This window comes from Xiphophorus maculatus, chromosome 19 (genome assembly GCF_002775205.1).
Source record: "Xiphophorus maculatus strain JP 163 A chromosome 19, X_maculatus-5.0-male, whole genome shotgun sequence".
Lineage (NCBI taxonomy): Eukaryota > Metazoa > Chordata > Actinopteri > Cyprinodontiformes > Poeciliidae > Xiphophorus > Xiphophorus maculatus.
Window position 1 is genome coordinate 13,178,185 of NC_036461.1, and position 19,969 is coordinate 13,198,153.

A 19,969-nucleotide genomic window follows, 5' to 3' on the forward strand; every position below is an offset into this window, starting at 1 on the left:
GTGAATGAAGGTGGACAAAAAATTATAGCAAGAAACTGCCTTTAGTGTCAAAAAGATGGTTCAAACATATTTTTATTACGTAAAAAGAACAAAGAGCCATCTGTAGAGGTATTGAAGTTCTGATAATCAGTATTTTTTTTCTCAGAAATGTAAGCAATATTATTCATATTTATAGAAAATAATGCTGTGCCAAGGACTGAGCCCTACGGAACACCCCTAAAAGTGTAAATAATACAGCAACAGAAAATGATCCAGCTTCAATTGAACAAATCCTGAATGTGATATCCCTCCATTCACAATACTGTCAGATGTCAGGCAAATAGATGTAAACAAGACTCCAACAGTGTCCTAAGCAAAAATATAGACTGATACAAAGTGTTCTCAAATGTTCTGCCTTCTGAATAGAGCAGTATAGTTTATGAAAATACCATCCTGATAGTTTGTTAAACTCTGATCCTTACAGGTGAAATATACATTGTATATTTCAAAGGTAATATACATTTACCTTTGAAGTGGAAAATCTCCAAAAACCCTGTAGGATAGTTTAAGAAATCTCAGAAGCAGACATGACCGTCTGTTGACTAAATTTCATTTGAAACAAAAAATAACAAAGAAGAAAGAATTCCTTGTCCCATCACTTCCCTCTTTGTTTTGACCTTTGTGAATCAAAGGCTTGAATAATTTCAATTAACACAAAATCAGTGGTGGGATAAAAAAATCTAAGCAATAGACTGATGGTGATTAATAATTTAGCACAGCTTAAATGACTTAGCAATAATTTATAATCAGCTCCATCCCAAAAGAAATAAGGAGGCATTACCATGGTGATTTATTGCCAGTCTTATCAAATAAGAAGCTCAATATGTGTGTTGGGATTCTTTTTGTCATGTCTCAGACAGTGCAGGAAAGTTACATTTTTCATCTTGTTTTAATGGCTCCTATATGTTTGCATTAGTTTAAAACACTACAAAGATGAAGGACATGAAGAAAGGCTATTAAGGAATTGAAAAGTAGCATAGCTACTTAAAATATTTTGCAGAGTAAATGCGTTCAGTATGTTTAAAGCTACACATAACAAGCCAATTAGTAATTAACAAGTCTGACTAAAAGTGGTTCACCCAAACTCTGACACACACCCATGCAAATGTATGCAATAAAAATGTGCACAGATAATGTCCTTCACTCCCTCAGACACACAAACACACATAATTAGTTTCTTTGCCAGTTAAAAGGGGTGATGCTTCTTAATTGTGTTGAAGATCGGAAGTTCAGTATGTCTATCCTTTGGTGAGTTTGAAAAAAACCTCTGCATAACAAAGCCTGATGAACAAACGAACGCCCACTTGCTCTCTCTCACAAGACCAGGGGCCTCCAGGCGAATCAAACTTAAAAGGGCTTCCTCACACCAGCCCTGGTTAACAGAGGGAGCTCCAGTGCTACTTCAATTAAGCTTCTGCATTTTGGATTACACTGAGGCTGTAGGAAAATATAGTAATATCCTAAAAGTGTATGCCAGTCATTGGCTAGCTCCACTTTGATGCCTCTGTTGTTGGCCTGCGGACACTTGAACCAGGGGACAGATATTGCCCCCCAGCTGAGGGACGGTTACTGTGCTGATATGCAGTTCACAAAGCAGTCGTTTTGTCTCCCACAGGCAATCACTCTGACTCTTCAAACAATATCACAGAGAGATGGTGAGACACAAGGCAACATAAAACACCACGTTCATACACTATACTTGCACATAGCTTGCAAGAAAACTCCCAATAATACTCCCCAAGTTGGCTCAACACTGCTTCATGTTGTAAGTGAGGTTCCTCTGGGTAACATCAACCACTGATTGAGTTGTGGGCAACTGGATAAAGCCTGACGGTTTGCTTGTCAACAGTAACGCCATTTCTTATTCCCCTCAGAGAGTGCTACGGAGGACAGCTTTCAGAGCTGTGTGCCCACCCTGATCTGCAATCAACGCTCCCAAAGTAGGCAAGTCTTTATTCGTAGCGCACAACACAGAGGTGAAGATGGTAGTTGACATGGAAACTAAAACTGAAAATCTAGTGAGAGAAAGTTATTTATAACTGTTGAACCTTTTCTTTTGTTTTACATTTTTATCACATTAAGGCTTCAGACTTCAATAAATTTCAAAGTATTCTACATAATCAAACAAAACACAGTAAATTACTCTCAACTGAAAAATCACCAAAAATTTATGTATGATGAAAAAGCATACATAAATTAAACAAAATTCTGTTCATGAACCCTTTGGAGTACATTCAAGGGTACTCCAAAGGGTTGTGAAGATAACTATGCACTTTATTTTACCTTTGCAGATGGATATTTACAAATGAACTTAATCCAATCAGGCAAAGCTTGAGTTGTTATAAATAGCAGAATGTTTAAGAACTTCATCATTTAAATGTATATAATAACTATGCACAACTTTATTTCAAATAAAATCCACATAAATTATAGATATGAATGAGGTATGTTTATAACATAAAAAGTATAGAAAATGTTAGGAGGTAGCAATAATTTTCCATGAGGTGCGTCATTAGAAATTCAATGAACCTACTATAAGAATCCTTCAAAATGAGCAAAAAAACTACATAATTTCATTTATACTAGGATTTGCTTAAATGTTATGATTTCTGTCAACATTTTGTAACATGTAATTTTAAGATGTACACAAAGCCTACTTGATAAAAGGATGCAAATATTATAAGGTATAAACCATAAGAATGTTGTACAACTTAAAACACAATCTAATCATTATTAAATTAGTTGTTGGTTTGATCATACACTACCTAAAAAGTAAGGACACTTCCACAAGTTAGTGCACTAGCCTGAGATAAAAAAAAATAGCTTAAATTCTTATTTTACAAAAGATTGATTTAAATGTACAACCTTGCTTCGCAAGGCAGTACACTAAAATGAGTAATAAAAATAGCTGAAATGAAGCCGAGGCGCAAATTCAAACTGGAAGACTCTTTTATCCCCACCGGGACCCGTTAATTGAAGCGACCAGCCCACAATTGTCGACCTATCAATGCCGGACCAAGCCACGTCACGTCCAATCATCGACCAAGTCGCAGCTGATAAGGACCTTCATTCATGGCGTCCTTCGCTCTCCAGCCGAGCTCAACCCACCACCACCCCTTCTCCTCCATTCGCTCGGTCCTGAGGCCCGCACCCTTCTTCAACCTCCACCACCAGTGCCGGGCCCCGGGGGATGACGTTCCTAACAGCATCGGGGATGCTCATCTGAAGCCTATCGCTAACGCTGCGATAACCGTTATCCCCAGCCGGGGCCCGAGCGCCAAAGACTTTAAATTCTGTTTGTCAATAAACTCTTCTAATTGTCTTCTCATCTCCGTCTGAGCCTCTCCAGATTGAAATGTGCAATTACATACAGAACAGACGTGATTTGTGGTGGTATGATGCAAATGCATCATAACAATAAATAACTACCATCGTTCTTTATTCTATTAAAACGGGCCATTTATCACCATATTGAAATCAGTGTGAGGAAGATGTTAAAATACAGCAATAGGCCGACTTAAAATTTTGCACCATATTATTGAGGCTGCAGACTTCTCTGTCAGTCATCTCAACCAATGTACTATTGTGCAGTAGTCTGTGCCAGGGGGACTAAATGTGAAGCACTGGCTGTAAGTCCCATACACCGGCATACTGGCAGTGACATACCGCCATAAAGTGTCATATTCTACTTCAACATTTCCTAAACCATTTCTGTCTGTGTCACTCCTGAGATGTCAGAAGGCACTATGTTGGTAAGCAACAGGGTGAAGTTTACCTGCACTTTGCAACAAGGATCATATGGCCACAGTCACTGTACATAGTGCAAGGTGAGAACAACTTCTGCTAAGGTTTAAACATGCCCTTCAGCGCAACAAAAGCTGACAGTGCGTTTCTCAGACCCCAGTCTGTGAGAGTAACTAGTGGTGGAAATGACAGCTATGTAGAAAGGTTATGATAATGACAAGTAAAGGTTAGGGCAATGATATCAAAGTGCAATGTAGCAGCTGGGTCGTTGGAGTCATTATGAGGAGGCTGTCTGAACGAGCCGAGGTGGGTCTCTTTCTCTCTCTCTTCTTGCACACGCAATGACACACACAAACATACATGCTGGCCTCCGGCCCAGACGGAGTCAAACTGTGGGAGGAAGGAGAGGTTAGATTCTCTGGCGGGCAGTAAAGAAGAAAGAAGGAGAGAGACAAAGACGTAGGAGAAAGAGGGGATGAGAAAGAGAAGAGGTGGGTGATTGCTAATGAAGGGGACAGATGAGGCCAGCCCTGGGTGGTGCTGAGCCAGAGACAAGCTCACTGCTGACCACGCCACAGTCGAGACAAGAGAGGAGACTGAGGTCACTGGAAGACAAAGAGAGAAGGCTAGAGAAGCAGTCCCGAATTATGCATAGATTATCCAGTGTCATCAACAGCTATGGTTCTTTTAAGGACCAAATAAACATGCACTTAAGAGTTCTTTTTTTTAATCACTTACTGGTCAGAGAGTTAGATAATTTTGCTTATATAAACTTTGCTTAATGATTTCTTATAGACATTAAACAATTGAGTGCATAGTTTTGTAATCACAGTTCTTCTAATATCTGAATTATACATTAAGGACCAAATGTATAACAGGGTTCCAACAAAATGCTTCATGCAAAAGTTCTTTAAGTTTCCTGATTCAGTTGTTTAAACCTCACTACAGACTCCACTGTGAAGACTGACTACAAATTAAAGATATATATTTCTACAGTGGGCAAAGTGTGCAATTGAATGCATAGATGAATGCAAGATGGAAGGAAGGAATGAAACAAAGAAAGACGGTAGGAAGCTAGGAAAAAATGGAGACAGGGCATAAAGGAAAGAAAGAAGAGAGGAAGGTCAATAACAAAGGCAGAGAAGAAGTACAGTACAGGTACAAGAAATGAAGAAAATAAAAAAAGAAGAATTAAAGGATGGAAAAGTGGAGAGGAAAAATAAAACAAAGAAGACACGAGAAGCAAAAAGAACAAAGGAAAGAGAGGAAATGAAAAAGAAAAAAGGAAAAGGTTGAAAGGAAGAAGTACAGAAAGGGGGTGTAGGACACAAGGAAGGTCAGAAGGAAATAGGTAGGGTACAAGGAAAGATGTATGGAAGGAGATCATGAAATACACAAAGAAGGAAGGAAAGATGGAAATACATACCTTTGCTTCCTTTTAATAAGGAAGAAAACACAAAAAACAAATAGAACAATAGCAAGAAGGCAGATAGAGATGGAAGGGAGGTAGAACAAAAGAAAGGAAAGAAGAATACTAGGAATGGAGGTGGGACAAATGGAAGGAAGGACAAAAGGAAATAAGGACGGAAACAAGGAGGGACAGAAAAACAGAAGAAGGGTATAAGAAGGGTGTCGAAGGAAGGAAGGAAAAAGCAGAGAAATGAAAGAATGAGGAACTGAAAAAAAACAGAAAGGAAGAAGGCAGAGAACAGGGAAATGATTGGAGGACAGAGAGGGTTTATGACCTAAAGAAGGAGAGTAGGACATGAGAAAGAAGGACATGAGAAAGAAAAAAGAAGGAAGGAAACAAGACTATAAGAAGAAGGGTCATAAAGAAAGCAAGCAAGTAAGAAAGAAATTCTTTAAAACATCTCCAGAGTTAAACAGTAGTGATATTTTTAAGCTTTTTTTTAGTCCAAAGGAAGTTATTTTTTCTTTAAGCAGGTGCATCAAAGACATCTCATCAGATCTGTAAAGTAGTGGTAAAGTTTTTCTCCAGTGTAAATTTTATCTGCAAGAAAACTGACTGTGTCTATGAAATCAGGCCTCTACATTTATTCAAAGAGAAAATTGACTATTCTTTACAGTTTTTTTTACATTTGGCTGTTTTTAGGACATTTTTGTGTATGCTATAAACATGTGAGTTCATGTATGAATAAAGGGAGCATTGATGGTGCCATAGGGTGCAGTCACTCCAAGGCTCTGCAGCATGACTCATTCTGCCAGCTCATAGCGGGGCTCTGCAACGAACGCACATGAAAGCAGCCCTATTAAAGGAGCACTAATGTCACCAGAGCAAAATGCCATAAACTAAGGAGGATCACAGTTGACAGCAAACATCACACAATGTATAATGTCATGAAGCAAATACAGGTCAGACACAGGAATGTGGATGTCCAATCAGACATCTGAAGAGCAGGTAGAAGGTACAAGAAGGGGTGTTTCCGCACTATATGACTGATTGGACGTCTTGACCCATAATCTGCTTTTAACGGCCAGCAGCATTCTGACATGTTCATTTCCCTGTCTGCATATGAGTAATGGTGTGTGTGGGTGCATGTTCTGCTTGCTTGTGCACATCCTCTCATATTCTCATTTTTAACCTTCCCTCCCAGCTCTTTGAGATACATCACCTTCGGCAGCTTTGATCTACGAGCTTGTTTGATCTCAGAAGTTTAGAAATTTCATAATTTATTAGCAAGTAAATCAGTAGAATTCAAAAAGAGAAGGCAGGAAACGGAGAAGAGGCTGTCTGATCCATACATCGGTAAAAGTGATTTTGATTAGAGGATCAACAACGAAACTATGTATATGTGTTTTATACAGACCCTTTTCCTGTGCATTTCAAAAAATATATGTCAGTAAAAGCCATGGGTGCATGATCAGGTTACAAAATGAGGGAGATAAGCAGGGAAGATAGGGAAGATAAATAATTGCACAAAATCACGTTAATCAAATGCTTTCAAGTTACGTTCAACAGTCAAAGTGGTAAGTATGCACAACTCTAGAGTGAAAAAAAGTTAGAGTAGATCAGTGCATGATGCTGAAGAATCTAAAAAAAAAAGAAAAAAAATGGAACACCAGCATTCCATGGTGTTTCCAAGTTGTTTTTTTTTATTTGGGCAAAATGGATGAAATTTGGCTACATGCCACAGTCAGCTTGTTACAGATTCAAAACCAATGTGTATATATATATATATATATATATATATATATATATATATATATATATATATATATATATATAGAGAGAGAGAGAGAGAGAGAGAGAGAGAGAGAGAGAGAGAGAGAGAGAGAGAGAGACCAGAAAACATCTAAGCCAATCAGAAGCAGATTGGGCAATCAGCCCAAAAAGGAAAGTGACAATCAACAAAAGCACACTTTTTGAGGTTCAACAGTTTACAATTTAAAAACAGCAAGCAGTTGCTAACCTGACAACTCAGCAACAAAACATTATGCTTTCGTTAGGATATGGCAATATTTCTCAAACAGACGTTTCATAGAGAGCCTTGAATTAGTTGTAGCTTAGTCAGCAATAATTTCAAAACAGTGAAAGATCTCAGCAATTCGGTCCCATGATATCATCTGGACTGGAGGCTCTTTCTCCTCTGGAGCTCCTCCATTCATCTCATTACCACCTACCATACAATTGATGTCTTAGCATAATCCTAATGCCACAAAAATGACTTATTAAAAACAATATAAATTTTACAGAGTAAAACTAATCAACATCAAATATCTGGACTTTATTTTTTCTATGGGCATCAGCCATAGAAACTTTTCAAACAGTCACTTTGACTCATAATTAATTTAATAACTTTTAAACTTTCAAAGTTTCAAGCTCATTTTCTCAGTTATTTCTGTGGCTTTTACTAATACTAACAATTCTACTGAAAACATAGAATTCCCTTGTTTTTAGAAAACAGAATTCTCTCCAGAATACTGCTGTTTTATTAATGTGTAGAGCTTAGTGGGCAAATAAGGGTAAAAAGCCTGCCACAAAGCAATGCCGAATCAAATTAGTAGCCTAAAACACAACACAATTTAGATTTGATGTTCAAAGGTAAAGTTAGACTAAAACTGTGAAAGAAATGTTTCAAACTAGGAGTCAATTATTAGCTAGCAGCTAATACCATGCCATAGTTCAACACCAACAGATTCAATTTAAAAACTGAGTAGTATAAAGTAGTTGAGAAGAATTTTCACTAATGTATTTTCAATTTTTATAAACATTTAAAAAACACTACTTTTTCATCTATGCAGGCTGCAAAGTATCATTAAATCATACATTAGATGTTAAACCTGACAAAACAAGTTGTGACAACTTGAAGTGTCTTGCAAAAATATTTATGTTTCTTTCAACATGACTTTGTCACGTTGACAACCACAATTACATTTGGATTTCATATGACAGGTTATTTCCAAGTGGTGCATAATTGTTAAGCCGAAAGAGAATGATGCATGTTTTACCTTCCAATTTGTATTCAGACCTTTAGGATGACAGCCCAGCATAAAATGCAATGCAACCTATTACCTTCAGAAATACTAAATAAAGTCAACCTGCATGTCTTTTAAAATCAGTACCAGTAAGGCCTCAGAGTTTCAAGCAGTCCCCTGCTACATTGACATTTTGCTAATGATATATCTTACAGTTCCAACAGTTGCCCTAGTTTTTAAAACGGCAAACTTCCATCAGTTTCTTTTAGGATAAAGTAGTATCAAAGTGTCCAATAAGCCCTACATATATAATGTAGGGTACAACCTCTGTTTATGCTTAAGGCCAGGTGAAGCCCTCCTTCGTCTCTATACATCTCACTCACACACACCACTACTTTCTTTCTCCTTCTTTGCCGTCTCTGCTGTAGGGCTGCATTACCTTACCGGCTCCCCAGTTCTCCCCTTTCGCTCAGTCGGTGCTCCAGGGAGCCACCCACACCAATCAGCAGACGGCATATCATCTTCTCACACATACACTCAAACACATGCACTCACCTACACCATATAGTGCAGTGGAAGGGAAACTGAAAGTACCAGCTTGTGTGTGTTTATATATACACCGAGTCCAGAAGGCCCTTGAAATATGCACAGCAGTCCCATGCATAATACATGGGCACAGCAGGAGAAAAGAACTTGTGAGCCGAGTGGATCTCTGCCTCTCCATCTCCTCACTCCACCCCTCCCTTCCCAGTCTATAACACTGTCTGCTGAAGCTGCTGTGCATATGTCTTAAATAACAACTGTCTCTCAGGGTCATGTGTGGGTCATGAATTGTGATGGAGGGAACGCATCAAGGCTGGGGTGGCGGTGGGAAAATGGATAGACGGCAGCAGGAAAAAGGAATGAGGTGAGACTGCACGGTCACACAGAAAGTCACGTATTTTTATGCTCAGCAGATGAAGAACTATAATCTGAACTGAAAGGAGGTGAATGATTCACTGTTTTCAGTCAGCTGAGACCAAACCTGGTGGCAGTTTCAGCAGGATCACTGACGTTTACAGGCTGAGTGTCCAAAGGTCAGACAGTCTGTAGATGCCACAGAATGCCAAGCTGTAGTAACTTACTGCAGCTTTGTCATTTACCTCCAGAAAGTGAAGTGCAGCTCGATGACAGGGCCTGTGCTTGAGTAATGATGTTTAGCACCGGGACTCATTGAGGAGCCTTACGCAAGACTTGCATATTCTCCAAATCAAACATCTGAAGTCTGCAGCATGGAACAAAACTTTTCAAAGTCCAATCTAGCTTTGTCTCTTTGGCTAACAATTTATATGATGGATGAGGTGGGCATCTCATTACATCATTAAAATTCAAGGTGCCCTTCAAATAAAAACGAGATTCTATAGAATATCCTGCATTCTGGAACATAAATGTTTTGGAGGATAATAATATTGTCACTGTCTATTAAAATAATTAGACTTCAGCCTCGAAATTAGTTCTGAATAAAATGCAAAATATTTTTACTTTCCAGACAGGCAGGTATACCTGCAGAATAAGAGAGTTGATAAAATGTTAACATTTTTTATTTTTATCTGAAATTTTTTTCTGATCAACCAACACAAGGCAGTTCATTATCCTGAAATGGATAGAAAAGAATATTGACTTAAGCTAGCTTAAGTCAATACTTTTAGAGCCACCATTCAATGAAATTATACCTTTATGTCTTTCGGGGTTTGTCTCTACCTGATCTATCTAGAAACTGACAGTTTTGCGAAACAGAATGAGAGCAGATTAAACGGGAGCATCTGTGAACATAATTCTTTCAGTCTTGCCACTGAATCTCAATTTGGGTCAGGACTTTGACAGCGCCATTTCATCATATGTATGTACTTTGAGCTAAACCATTCCATCTTTTTCTAGCTGCACATTTAGAAGATGTTGCTCTGCTTCCATCTAAAGTATTTGTGCCACTCAACGTCCAATAAACTCTGACATAATTGCCTATCCTGACTGACAAAAACCATCCCCACAGTATGATGCTGCCACCACCATTCTGCATCATGGCAAAAGTGCGTTGAGTGTGACCTGGAGTTTTGTTTAGGAAACCAGGGCACCTTCTTCCTTGTGTTTGTCCCTTATGTGACTTGTGGTAAAACAACAAGCTTTTTTCCCAACAGCACCATTTTGTCTTGCACAACACTTTGCAGATACCTTATAAATAAGAATATTTTTGACAGAAGATTTTGTCTTTCCACTTCACTATTATACACTGCTTTGTGTTGTTTTATCACAATTCAAGGGGTATACATACTTTTGCAAGGCACTGTATATTTAAACTATTTCAAGCAAGGGAAAAGTGCAAAACTCTATGATTTGAAACCTTTTTACAATGCTCAGCTTTTTTAGACTTGACACTTCACAGTTTGTTCATAAACAAAAATATTGTAAACCACTTACAATGAGCTGCTTGAGGCCGATGAAGGACTGCTCCACAGAGTTGGCGGTGAGGACCTGACGCCTCATGGCTGCCTGCTCTCCCAAGAAACGAAGCATGAGGTCTTTTACGGCATCTCCCTGCATCAAAAAACAATACTGATTACAGTTAACCCACAATGTCTTATTTTTACCATTACATTATGTTCCCAACACCCCGAGCATTAATATCTCATCTACTAAAAATATCTACTGTGGGCTTTAAGGGCATCTAGAGTCCATCCAATTGTTTGCAAAAAAATACCATGGTTCTACTACTTGATCAGGTTTTTGACTCGACAAAGCATGAATCCATATCAATCAAAAAGTTATTAAAATAATTGTCTTAACTGTATTTCCAATGCATAAAACTACCAGCAGTAGAATGTTTAGCTACTTTGGTTCAATACATGGATGTAATCTGTCCTTTTCTAGGTGTCAGAACTAAAATGAATGAAACTGGTGTAATAAAATGTTTTAGAAAACATTAAACAATTACATAAAATTATATGCAGGAGTGCCATAATTTGTGAAAATACCTGAAAAATAAATAAATGAACCATGCTTTAAGTTCATTGTTAAGAAAAAGGTTTGTTTACATGTACAAAATCATTGTAGGAAAGGGGGCAAAAATGGTACTGTGAAGGTAAAAAATAGTGTGTGAACTGCTGAAGGGTGAGTACATCCAGAGCTCTTAAGAAAAAGACAACAAACATTTCACAGTTCTGCTGTAGAAAATCCCAAAATATTGAGGTTAGTAACTGTGATGTGAGGAAATGTGATCAAGGGGTATGAATGCTTTTGCAAGATAAATAATTTTAAGGAATGTTAATGTCATTAAATGTGAGACTGATAATAATAATGACTGATCCTTTACAAATTTTTGCACTAATCAATGTGAAGACAGCTGCTGTCTTACCTGCAGGTTGTCAAATTTCAGCCCAGGCATTGTGAGTTTGTTGCTCTCTACATATGCAGGGCTGTACTGATGGGTGGCAACAGATATCAAGACTTTCCTCGTCTCCTCACAAGGCAGCCAGGCATCATGTCGCCTGTCCACCTCACTCAAGCTCAGAGCAATCGCAAACGTGTCATCGCTCCCTGAGAACACAGCTTGGAGCTGGTTGAAGGGCTGTGCCTGTGTGGCTGGAATGGGGACTGGGGCCGGACTTGGAGCTGGGACAGTCTGGGGTGGAAGCGGTTGGGAGTTGGTGTTTGGTTCAGTGGGAGCAGGGCCAAACACTGGGCTCGGCGTGGGAGATGCAGAGTCTAAAAGTGCTCCTGGGGTGGAAATAGAGGAGGCTGAAGAGAGCTGGCGCTCAGGGGTAAGAGGCATGGGTGGCGGGCCAGCCCCAGGAGAAAGGTCAGCGTTGGGGTTAGAAACAGAAATAAAGGATGATGGAGCAGTAAAAGAATCAAAGAAGTCAGAGGCTGGATTGGCTTGTCCATTGTCAGCAAAGAACTTACTGAGGCTAGGGCTGGGCTGACAAACTAGGGGAGCAGTTAGCTTACTGGGGGTCACAGCTTCATCACTTCCACCTGCACTTCCCATAGTAAAGCTGGGGGACTTGATCAGGGTAGGCTGGAAGCCATCGGGCACCAACGACTTCGGCAGGGTGCTCTGGCTAAATATGGTGCACACTGGCACAGGCTCATCTTTAGGACTAATCCCTCTGACTGGTACATCATTAGCAGCTGGACTCAAAGTATCGTCTTGAGGTGAGACAGAAGCTGGGACTTGCTGGTGTGTGGCCTCCTCCTCTGTTATTTCCTCTTCAGAGCATTCCTGTTCCAGTTGGTCCACTGAAACTTTAATCTCTGTCGTGTTCTGTCCAATCTCACTGTCCCCCTCTATGTTTCCAGGGGTTGCTTTTTCCGGCTCCCCACCATCCAGATAGGAGTCGATAGGAGCCACGTCGTCCTCCTCACTGTTGTTAGGTGAGTCGGAAATCATGACGCTCTCCATCATCTGATCATTTAGTCTGTCCATCAAGCTCTCAGTGGGTGTGATGATGCTGTCTCCCGGGGGTGTGACAAAGTCTGTGCCGCCCAGATCGATGCTGTCTTCTTGGGGAAGGATGCCATCTATGGAGGGAATCTGACTGGAGGCTTCTGCAGCAGGCTCTGAAACTGCAGCTTCATCATCAACCGTGATGCCCAAAGACACGGGCCGCTGGGCATGAGCTTCCCCTTTGTCCATCTTAATGCTTCTGAAGAAACACAAACTTATTACAATTTTAAAGTTGGCTTGTCCCTATATCACAATATCTATGTTAAAATAAGTTTTTGTTCAGTTTATTAAAGAATACAAAAATTAAAGTTTTAGCTCTGCACAGTTTAATAACCACAAAACCCGTTTGAAATCCTGATCCAATTGATTCTAAAGGCATGGAAATAATAGTAAGAAACAAGCCAATAAGGATGACTTTTTCTGAATCTTAAATGGTTGTTCATCTAATAATCATGGAGAAAGCACAAGGTGACAAGCTTGCTTCTTTCAAAACAACTATGTTCTAACCTCCTTGTCTTTGATTGTGGTCAACAGTCTTTTCCAAAACTGTGTATGGTGACATTTCTTAATAAAAATTGTCCTTTTTGTATTTATCTTATAATGTTCTAATTTTCAGAAAAACAGAACTTGGAAGTTTTCATTTGCTTTCAACCACAATCATCAGAAAAATGACAATAAATAAATAAATAAAATGTTTGAAATGTATCGCTCTGTATGCGAGATATGCAATATGTGTTTTTTCCAATTTTGCGGAAATATGCTTTCTGACAATCTTTGAATTTACTGAGAAGTACGTCTACATGGAATATGCCTAGTTTCTAGATTATTAATGATGTGGGTAGGAAACCCAAGGCTCCCTTGTCTTGTGTTCCCTATTTTCCTTTCAGGAAGTTGAAAACCTTGACTTCCTGTCAGTACAAACTCTAATAGCTACAAAACATATCATTGCCACTGACATACAGATACAGAAGTAAATTTAGTGTACGTTGTTTTATGTTGTTATGCGGGTATGATTCAAAGTGTTACTCTCTTGACATAGCAATTGGGCTAATGCTACATTAGCCGGCTATTCACCATATTCTACCCTCACTTAACGGCTACCTGGTGCCTAGCTGACGGCCACCGGCTCTTTTTCAATTAACGCAACAAATTGCATTTGTAGTCCGACAAGACTAAATTACAGAAAAATAAACCGAAAGCTAAAACACATTGCTATATTCTTACCTCACTGCCCCTGACGGATGAAAACGTAATGCGCATGCGCCGCGCAGAAAAGCATCGTCATAGATGACGCAGTACTATTCTTGAAATTGTTTTACGTAAAATGAAAAGCGCGGAGCAACATTGTCAGGCTGTTTTTACGAAATGTAACTATACGCTTGTCTTAAATCACGGAAGTGATGCTACTGTCGTTTGTTTTTAGCTGCACCGCTCAAATGCAGTTATTTTTAAGGTAATTATTCATTGAATCGGTTTTCAAAGGATAAGAAACGATTGGCGACAAGGTGAAAGATGGAAGACGACGCCCCTGTCATATATGGTCTCGAGTTTCAGGTAGGTAAAACCTGATTTCTGTCGCTTAATTCTACTCGTCTCTATTCATTGACACATGATTATTATTGTTTTTGCAGGCTCGTGCACTTACGGCCCAAACGGCTGAGACTGATGCTATTCGCTTCCTCGTGGGTACACAGTCTCTAAAATTTGACAATCAAGTAAGAATATAATTTTACATTTTTATGGAAAGCTTGGCATAAAGTAAATTTTCTCCAATGGAAACTAAATGTATTGCTGATACACGCAGCAATTATAAGACCTATACACTGCTTTATGTATTTGGACAAAGTAATTTGGCGTCATCTTGGGTCTTAAAGTCCAGTCGTATGCCTTGTGTTTGACCCCATAAATCGTTCTTGTACTTATGGAATGACTTTTTCTCTTCTGTCTGTTTCTCAGAGATATTCTCTTAGTTTATTAGATACACAAGTTTAGTAAAAGGTTGAACACTCATTTCCCCTTAATTCTTACTCCCATAAAGCTGCTTTACTTCTTTGTGAGATAGTCAACAAGATGTTTGAAACATTTCTCTGAGATGTCCCATTACTACATATTTGTCAGCTGCATATCCAAAGGTGCTCTTTTTGATTAAGAGCTAGTGACTGTTGAAGCATGTTCAAGAAACCAGTTTGAGATTGTTTGAGCTCTGACATGAGGCATTATTTTGGTTAACATGGCCATCAGAAAATGGGCTGTGGTATGTCAGTAAGCATCTAAGGAACCCTAACAATGACAAAAGCACATTCTCCTCACCATTAAACTACCACCATCAACCTTGTCCATTCATACAAGACAGGGTTGTTGCATGGTTTTGTTTAAATTAAAAAATATCTGTGAAGTTTTTTATTAATTTTGATATTAATTAAACATAGATATAATTTTCATTCTTCTCTTTTCCAATACATACCTCCACTTCTCTAGCTGTTCCTCTACATATGTCTTCTTTTTCTGTAGATCACAATGTCATCTGTAAACATCATAATCACCGAGACTCCTGTTTAACCTCATCTGTTAGTCTGTTCATGACATAAGAAAACAAGAATGAACATAGAGCAGATCCTTGATAAAGTCCCACTTCCTCCTTGAACACCTCTGTCACTCCTACAGCACACCTCACTGGTGTCTCAGAGTTTTCATACATGTCCTGCACCACTTTAATGGCCCATTTCCACCTAGAATGAGAGGTACTCTTGTAGTTTACACATTTTTGTATTCTGCATTTTTCACAACAGTCAGTATTTCCAAACAGACATATTTCTTGTATGCTGGTTTTCCGTCAGGCAGCTGACCGGCAGTTTGCAACACTAAGTAGGGGACAGGTATTGCTCCATGACTCAGTGTTCCACGCAGCCAGTGGAAATAGGGTTTACTGTAGGAAGGGTATAATGGAAGAAATTTTGTTGCAGTGGAACTGCAGCTCTCTTTTTTTGTGGTGTAGAAATGATAATTTGCAAAGATTCATGTTAAATTTAAGAAAACATTAAAGCTCAGGCAAAAAAAAAAAAGAGAAACTAAGACAGCAGACGTGAATTTTAGCCTAATTTCACTCTTAATAAATTACATTGTTAAAATCCAGTTTATGTCAAATTGTGTATAAATAATTTCTTTACAGGGACAAAACAGGAGGAAAGTACAATTGATAAGAAAACCAAATATTTAGAACTTCTACAGTTATTGATGATCTTTTTGGGAAGCAATTTGATTTTAAATTTATGCCCATCTAAATAGTTAATCAATAAATTAGTCCTGTATTGATTGAAATTGATGCCATTTATTTAAATAATTTATTTCAGTTTGTCTTAATATGTGCACCCAATTTTTCAGATATGCTGTCTACAGTAAAAGACGATCTAAAGGATCCTTTGTGTTCATTCATCTGTTTTTTTTTTTTTTTCTGTTTGATTGTTGGGGCTGTAAACCCGTTGGTGTGTCTAAAAGTGTGTAAAGGAAACAGAATGAAAGGGTGCATGTGCGTACATGCACATCTTGCAGAGGTCATTACGGAGACAGATGACAGTAACAGTTGGCTCTAAACAGGAGAAGAAATAATTAGCTCTCTGAGTAAGAGGAAGCGTTATGTGTGCCTTAAAAAGAGGGAGCCTATTTTCTGGCCGACTTCAGTGTGAAAAACAGTCTGGCACTGAATGCCTTCATGGTTCAGTCCAAGTTCTGTGTAGCGACACTAATACGGAGCCTTTTGGGAATGGTGACAATGTGTCCTAGTCTCTCTGTGTGATTTCCTGTTACACATTGTCGGTAGCTTCATATATTTCCTCTCAGTGTCTTCCTTAAGCTCAAATCAGTAAGTTCTTCTTAGTCAAAATCCTGCAAACTATTTAACAAGTGACACATAACTAAGGCTTTAACTGATTAGCAACAGATTATTAGCATGCAACAATGCGAACAGGAATTGATGAGAAAATAAAAGCTGTTAATAGCCGTCTCTGTTTTGAGCTAGCATTGGTCACAGGAAGTAATCTTGAAACTGAGAACTACTTCTAAGAAAACTTTAAAGAAGACTACTATTTTTGTTTGATCTGTAGTGATTGTTAGATTAGTTCCTAAAAAAAAGCATATACATTTTTTTCCTTTTCATTAAATGTGTTACAACTTAAAGTTCCTACGAATTTTGGCTTACAGTAAATAGCATACAGTAATGTCCTTACTTTATTTAACATTCATGATTTCTTTGTCACATTGACAAGTCAACATATAGTCTGTGACATTCCTCAAATTCTGCCACCGGCAAAAACTAAGGTACCGGTAGTCTAATGCAAACAATGGTCAACATTTCATTAACTCTATGATGAAGAAATTTTAAAGAGTGATGTTACTTGATGCTCTATTTTCTCCCATCTACAATATGTTGTTTTGCAGAAACCCACCAGTCATTAATATGTATTTAAATGTGTCTGATGTCAAAGGGCATTCTGAGCTTGAAAAGCTGAGGGGGATCATTATTCATCCTTGAGGTCATCTTCTTTCAGATGACCCTACTGCTGAATCGTGGGCCCAGTCTCTGCAGCTTGTTTTATTCATGAAGCTCATTTTCTTTTCCATTCTGCATAAGTTTTCTGGCCAACACTGGTTAGCTCACTTAGGTGAGTTTGAACTCGCATGAAAAATGTTTTTTCAATTGGCATTTCAGCCCTGATAGCTTCTGCTGCATCCATAAGCCTGCTGGCCTCTCCACCTCCCATTAAGCGTAATGCAGGGTGGAAATGTCTCTCTTAACTCGCTGAGCACCTCTCAAATCCCTCAGAGACCAATAGTCGAAAATGACAGATCGGAGGGCGCCTCGGCATGGCATTTAAGGCTGCTAACGAGATAAAGCGGCCGAGCTTGGCACCTCTCACCCGCTCGCTACTCCTCTGTCCTGCTTACTGTCATCTGTGCGGCTAAAGAGCTTTAGTGGTGAAGCCCGTGAAGTGGGAGCCACAAGCCGACTTGGCTTCATCCCTCCATTGCCCCCTCCTCTTACAAATCTCCCTTCTCTCCTTCTCCTTGCTTTAATTCCTCCCACCACTGGCACATAATTAAAAAGTGCTGGGCTCAGTGCCCAAGTGGCTGAAGGCTATGAGTCACTCCCCAGGCTTGGAAGAATGAGGATAAATCACCTGGGGGAGGAGGACTGGAACTTCTCTCCTCTTACACCTAGGTTCATTTGGGGGGGACCCTATTACCAGGCCCTCCAATTACCCTGTCCCACCGGCCTGAATTTATTTGTGCTTCTCCCCCACCACCATAAAATTATAACTTGCCGTAATAATTTCTTGCTTGATGCAGTCCAATCCAAGGTTAATAGCTGCCTAGCTGACTTTGAGGAGGCTGAAGGATGCCGGCGCTCCAGTGCTCTTGTCCTCCCCTCTTACTCCCCATCTACCTCCTCTTGTTTAGCCCGTAAAAGTAGCGCAGACATTGGGGAGTGGAAGTGCCTGCAAGGAGTTATTGTCCACTGCAACCCTATTAATGGTCCCCCAAAGTGTTGTAAGTGTCATTCTCATAGGCGAGACTGTCATTAAGTCTCTGATCAAACCTTGAGACCCTCACTGTTTTACTGCATTTTGGGCCCTGAACCGTATACAATCTTGAGGGACCTCACAGAATAGATTTGCATCTAATGAAAATAGCTCAGTAAAGAAGAGTTCCCATTAACTGCTTATGAATAAAAGTTTAGTTTGTGGAGCTTGTGCAGCTAAACCCCTCAGGTCAAGGAAACTCTTGATCAAGGAGAGACCTCAGTTCATGTATGCTGTTTTGGATTATAAGGTAGAAAATTATTAATTTGCAGTTCTTGCAGTAATACTTATTTGTTGTACAGTTAAAGTAACTTAGGCATTTAAACTAAAGCTGAAAACAAATTACGTGCAAGAACTAACGTAGTTCTGCATGCTAGCCACAATAGCATGGCTATTATATCCATAAGATTCTTATTATATCATATTGATATAATAAGAATAAAAAACTCTCGAGGATTTCTTAAATCCCAGCAAGAAGGGCAAAAAGAAAAATGTCACAACAAAATACCAGTAGAACTTAAGTGGATTTTAGAACAAATTATTTGGAAAATCTCACTTTTTACAATCATCAGAACAAAATTAAAACATTAATCTAAGTATACTCTTGGTACTTCCTTAGATTTTTAAGAGGCAAAGTTGCAGCTAGATGCTGGTGATCAAACTGAGCGGTCTCGCATTGACTCAATGCCTATGAAGATCTTTTAGAAACTGCTTTTGCTGTTCATCAACATCTGAAAGGTTGTCAGATCACATTTGAATGTTTTTAAGTCCACCATCCTATAGAGTGTTATATTATTCATGAAGCATTTAAGACAGCTGCCAATCTTCCCAGGGCTGGTATGTATTTTGGTTGTGCGTTTAATTGCATTGTCAGAGAAACTCTTAACAGAGCCCTGTATAGGTCTCAGTTATTAGAAAGACTGAACAAATATGGCTTGTCTAGGACAGCCCAGTGTAAAATCAATATGACTGTTAAGCATGATGACAAAGGGCTGATGACATGTCCTTCATATATAGCCACAGCTTGCCGTCTCTGTGTTGAACATGAACTCATCTGTACATCAAGGCCGAAATCTACAATAAAATGGCTGAAAAAGAAAAGAATAGCACAGAGAACTCTATTTCCCCTTGATCATCTTTGGTTGCTTATCAGCACAGCTGAAATATTTGAATTTATATTTTCCAATATTTTCAATAAATGCATCCAAAATAAGACTTTCCACTGTATTTGTCAAAGACATAGATCAGCTAGGGCTGCATGAGATTGAAAACTCTTGCATGTTATTAGTAAACAAAATGGTGACAAAGTCAGTTGCAGACATGTTCCTATCTTCTTTTATCCTCTCTGTTTCTCTGTGCTTCCAACACTTTGTGACCTTTAGCGTTATGGGCAATGCCATTTGTGTCCTGGCTGAATATCTGCTTCCAAGAAACTCTGTGAAACTGGCTAAATATTAGATTAGCATGGGAAAGTAAAGTTCATAAGACTTGGAATATATTACTAGCTGACAATATTTCACTCCAAATTGTTCTTTGTGATATAAAAAATGCAAACACTGATACTGTGATGACGATTTATTTGAGAGATATTATTCACCCTTCACATCAGCATTTAATTTGATGTACTTTTTTGAATTAATTAAAAATGAGATGTAGTATGGACATATGCTTTAATATGTTGTATTGTAATTTT

At 38.9% G+C, this 19,969-nt stretch overlaps 2 protein-coding genes across 3 annotated transcripts in view; one reads left to right on the forward strand and one right to left on the reverse strand.

The window, feature by feature from the left end:
• Positions 1 to 13,970, reverse strand: part of trappc12 (trafficking protein particle complex 12) — a 30,184-nt gene extending 16,214 nt beyond the window's left edge. The window contains exons 1-3 of one of the 2 annotated variants that reach the window (XM_023352671.1): positions 13,925 to 13,970; positions 11,609 to 12,899; positions 10,675 to 10,791 (exon numbers count right to left, since the gene is read on the reverse strand). In XM_023352671.1, the coding sequence (XP_023208439.1) occupies positions 10,675 to 10,791; positions 11,609 to 12,889 (1,398 nt within the window). In that variant the 5' untranslated portion in view covers positions 12,890 to 12,899; positions 13,925 to 13,970. The remainder of the gene's footprint in view (positions 1 to 10,674; positions 10,792 to 11,608; positions 12,900 to 13,924) is intronic. The other variant, XM_023352672.1, reaches the window with a different exon arrangement.
• Positions 13,971 to 14,031: 61 nt separating this feature from the next.
• Positions 14,032 to 19,969, forward strand: part of eipr1 (EARP complex and GARP complex interacting protein 1) — a 49,742-nt gene continuing 43,804 nt past the window's right edge. The window contains exons 1-2 of the mRNA XM_005799125.3: positions 14,032 to 14,254; positions 14,332 to 14,415. Coding sequence (XP_005799182.1) covers positions 14,213 to 14,254; positions 14,332 to 14,415 — 126 coding nt within the window. The 5' untranslated portion in view covers positions 14,032 to 14,212. The remainder of the gene's footprint in view (positions 14,255 to 14,331; positions 14,416 to 19,969) is intronic.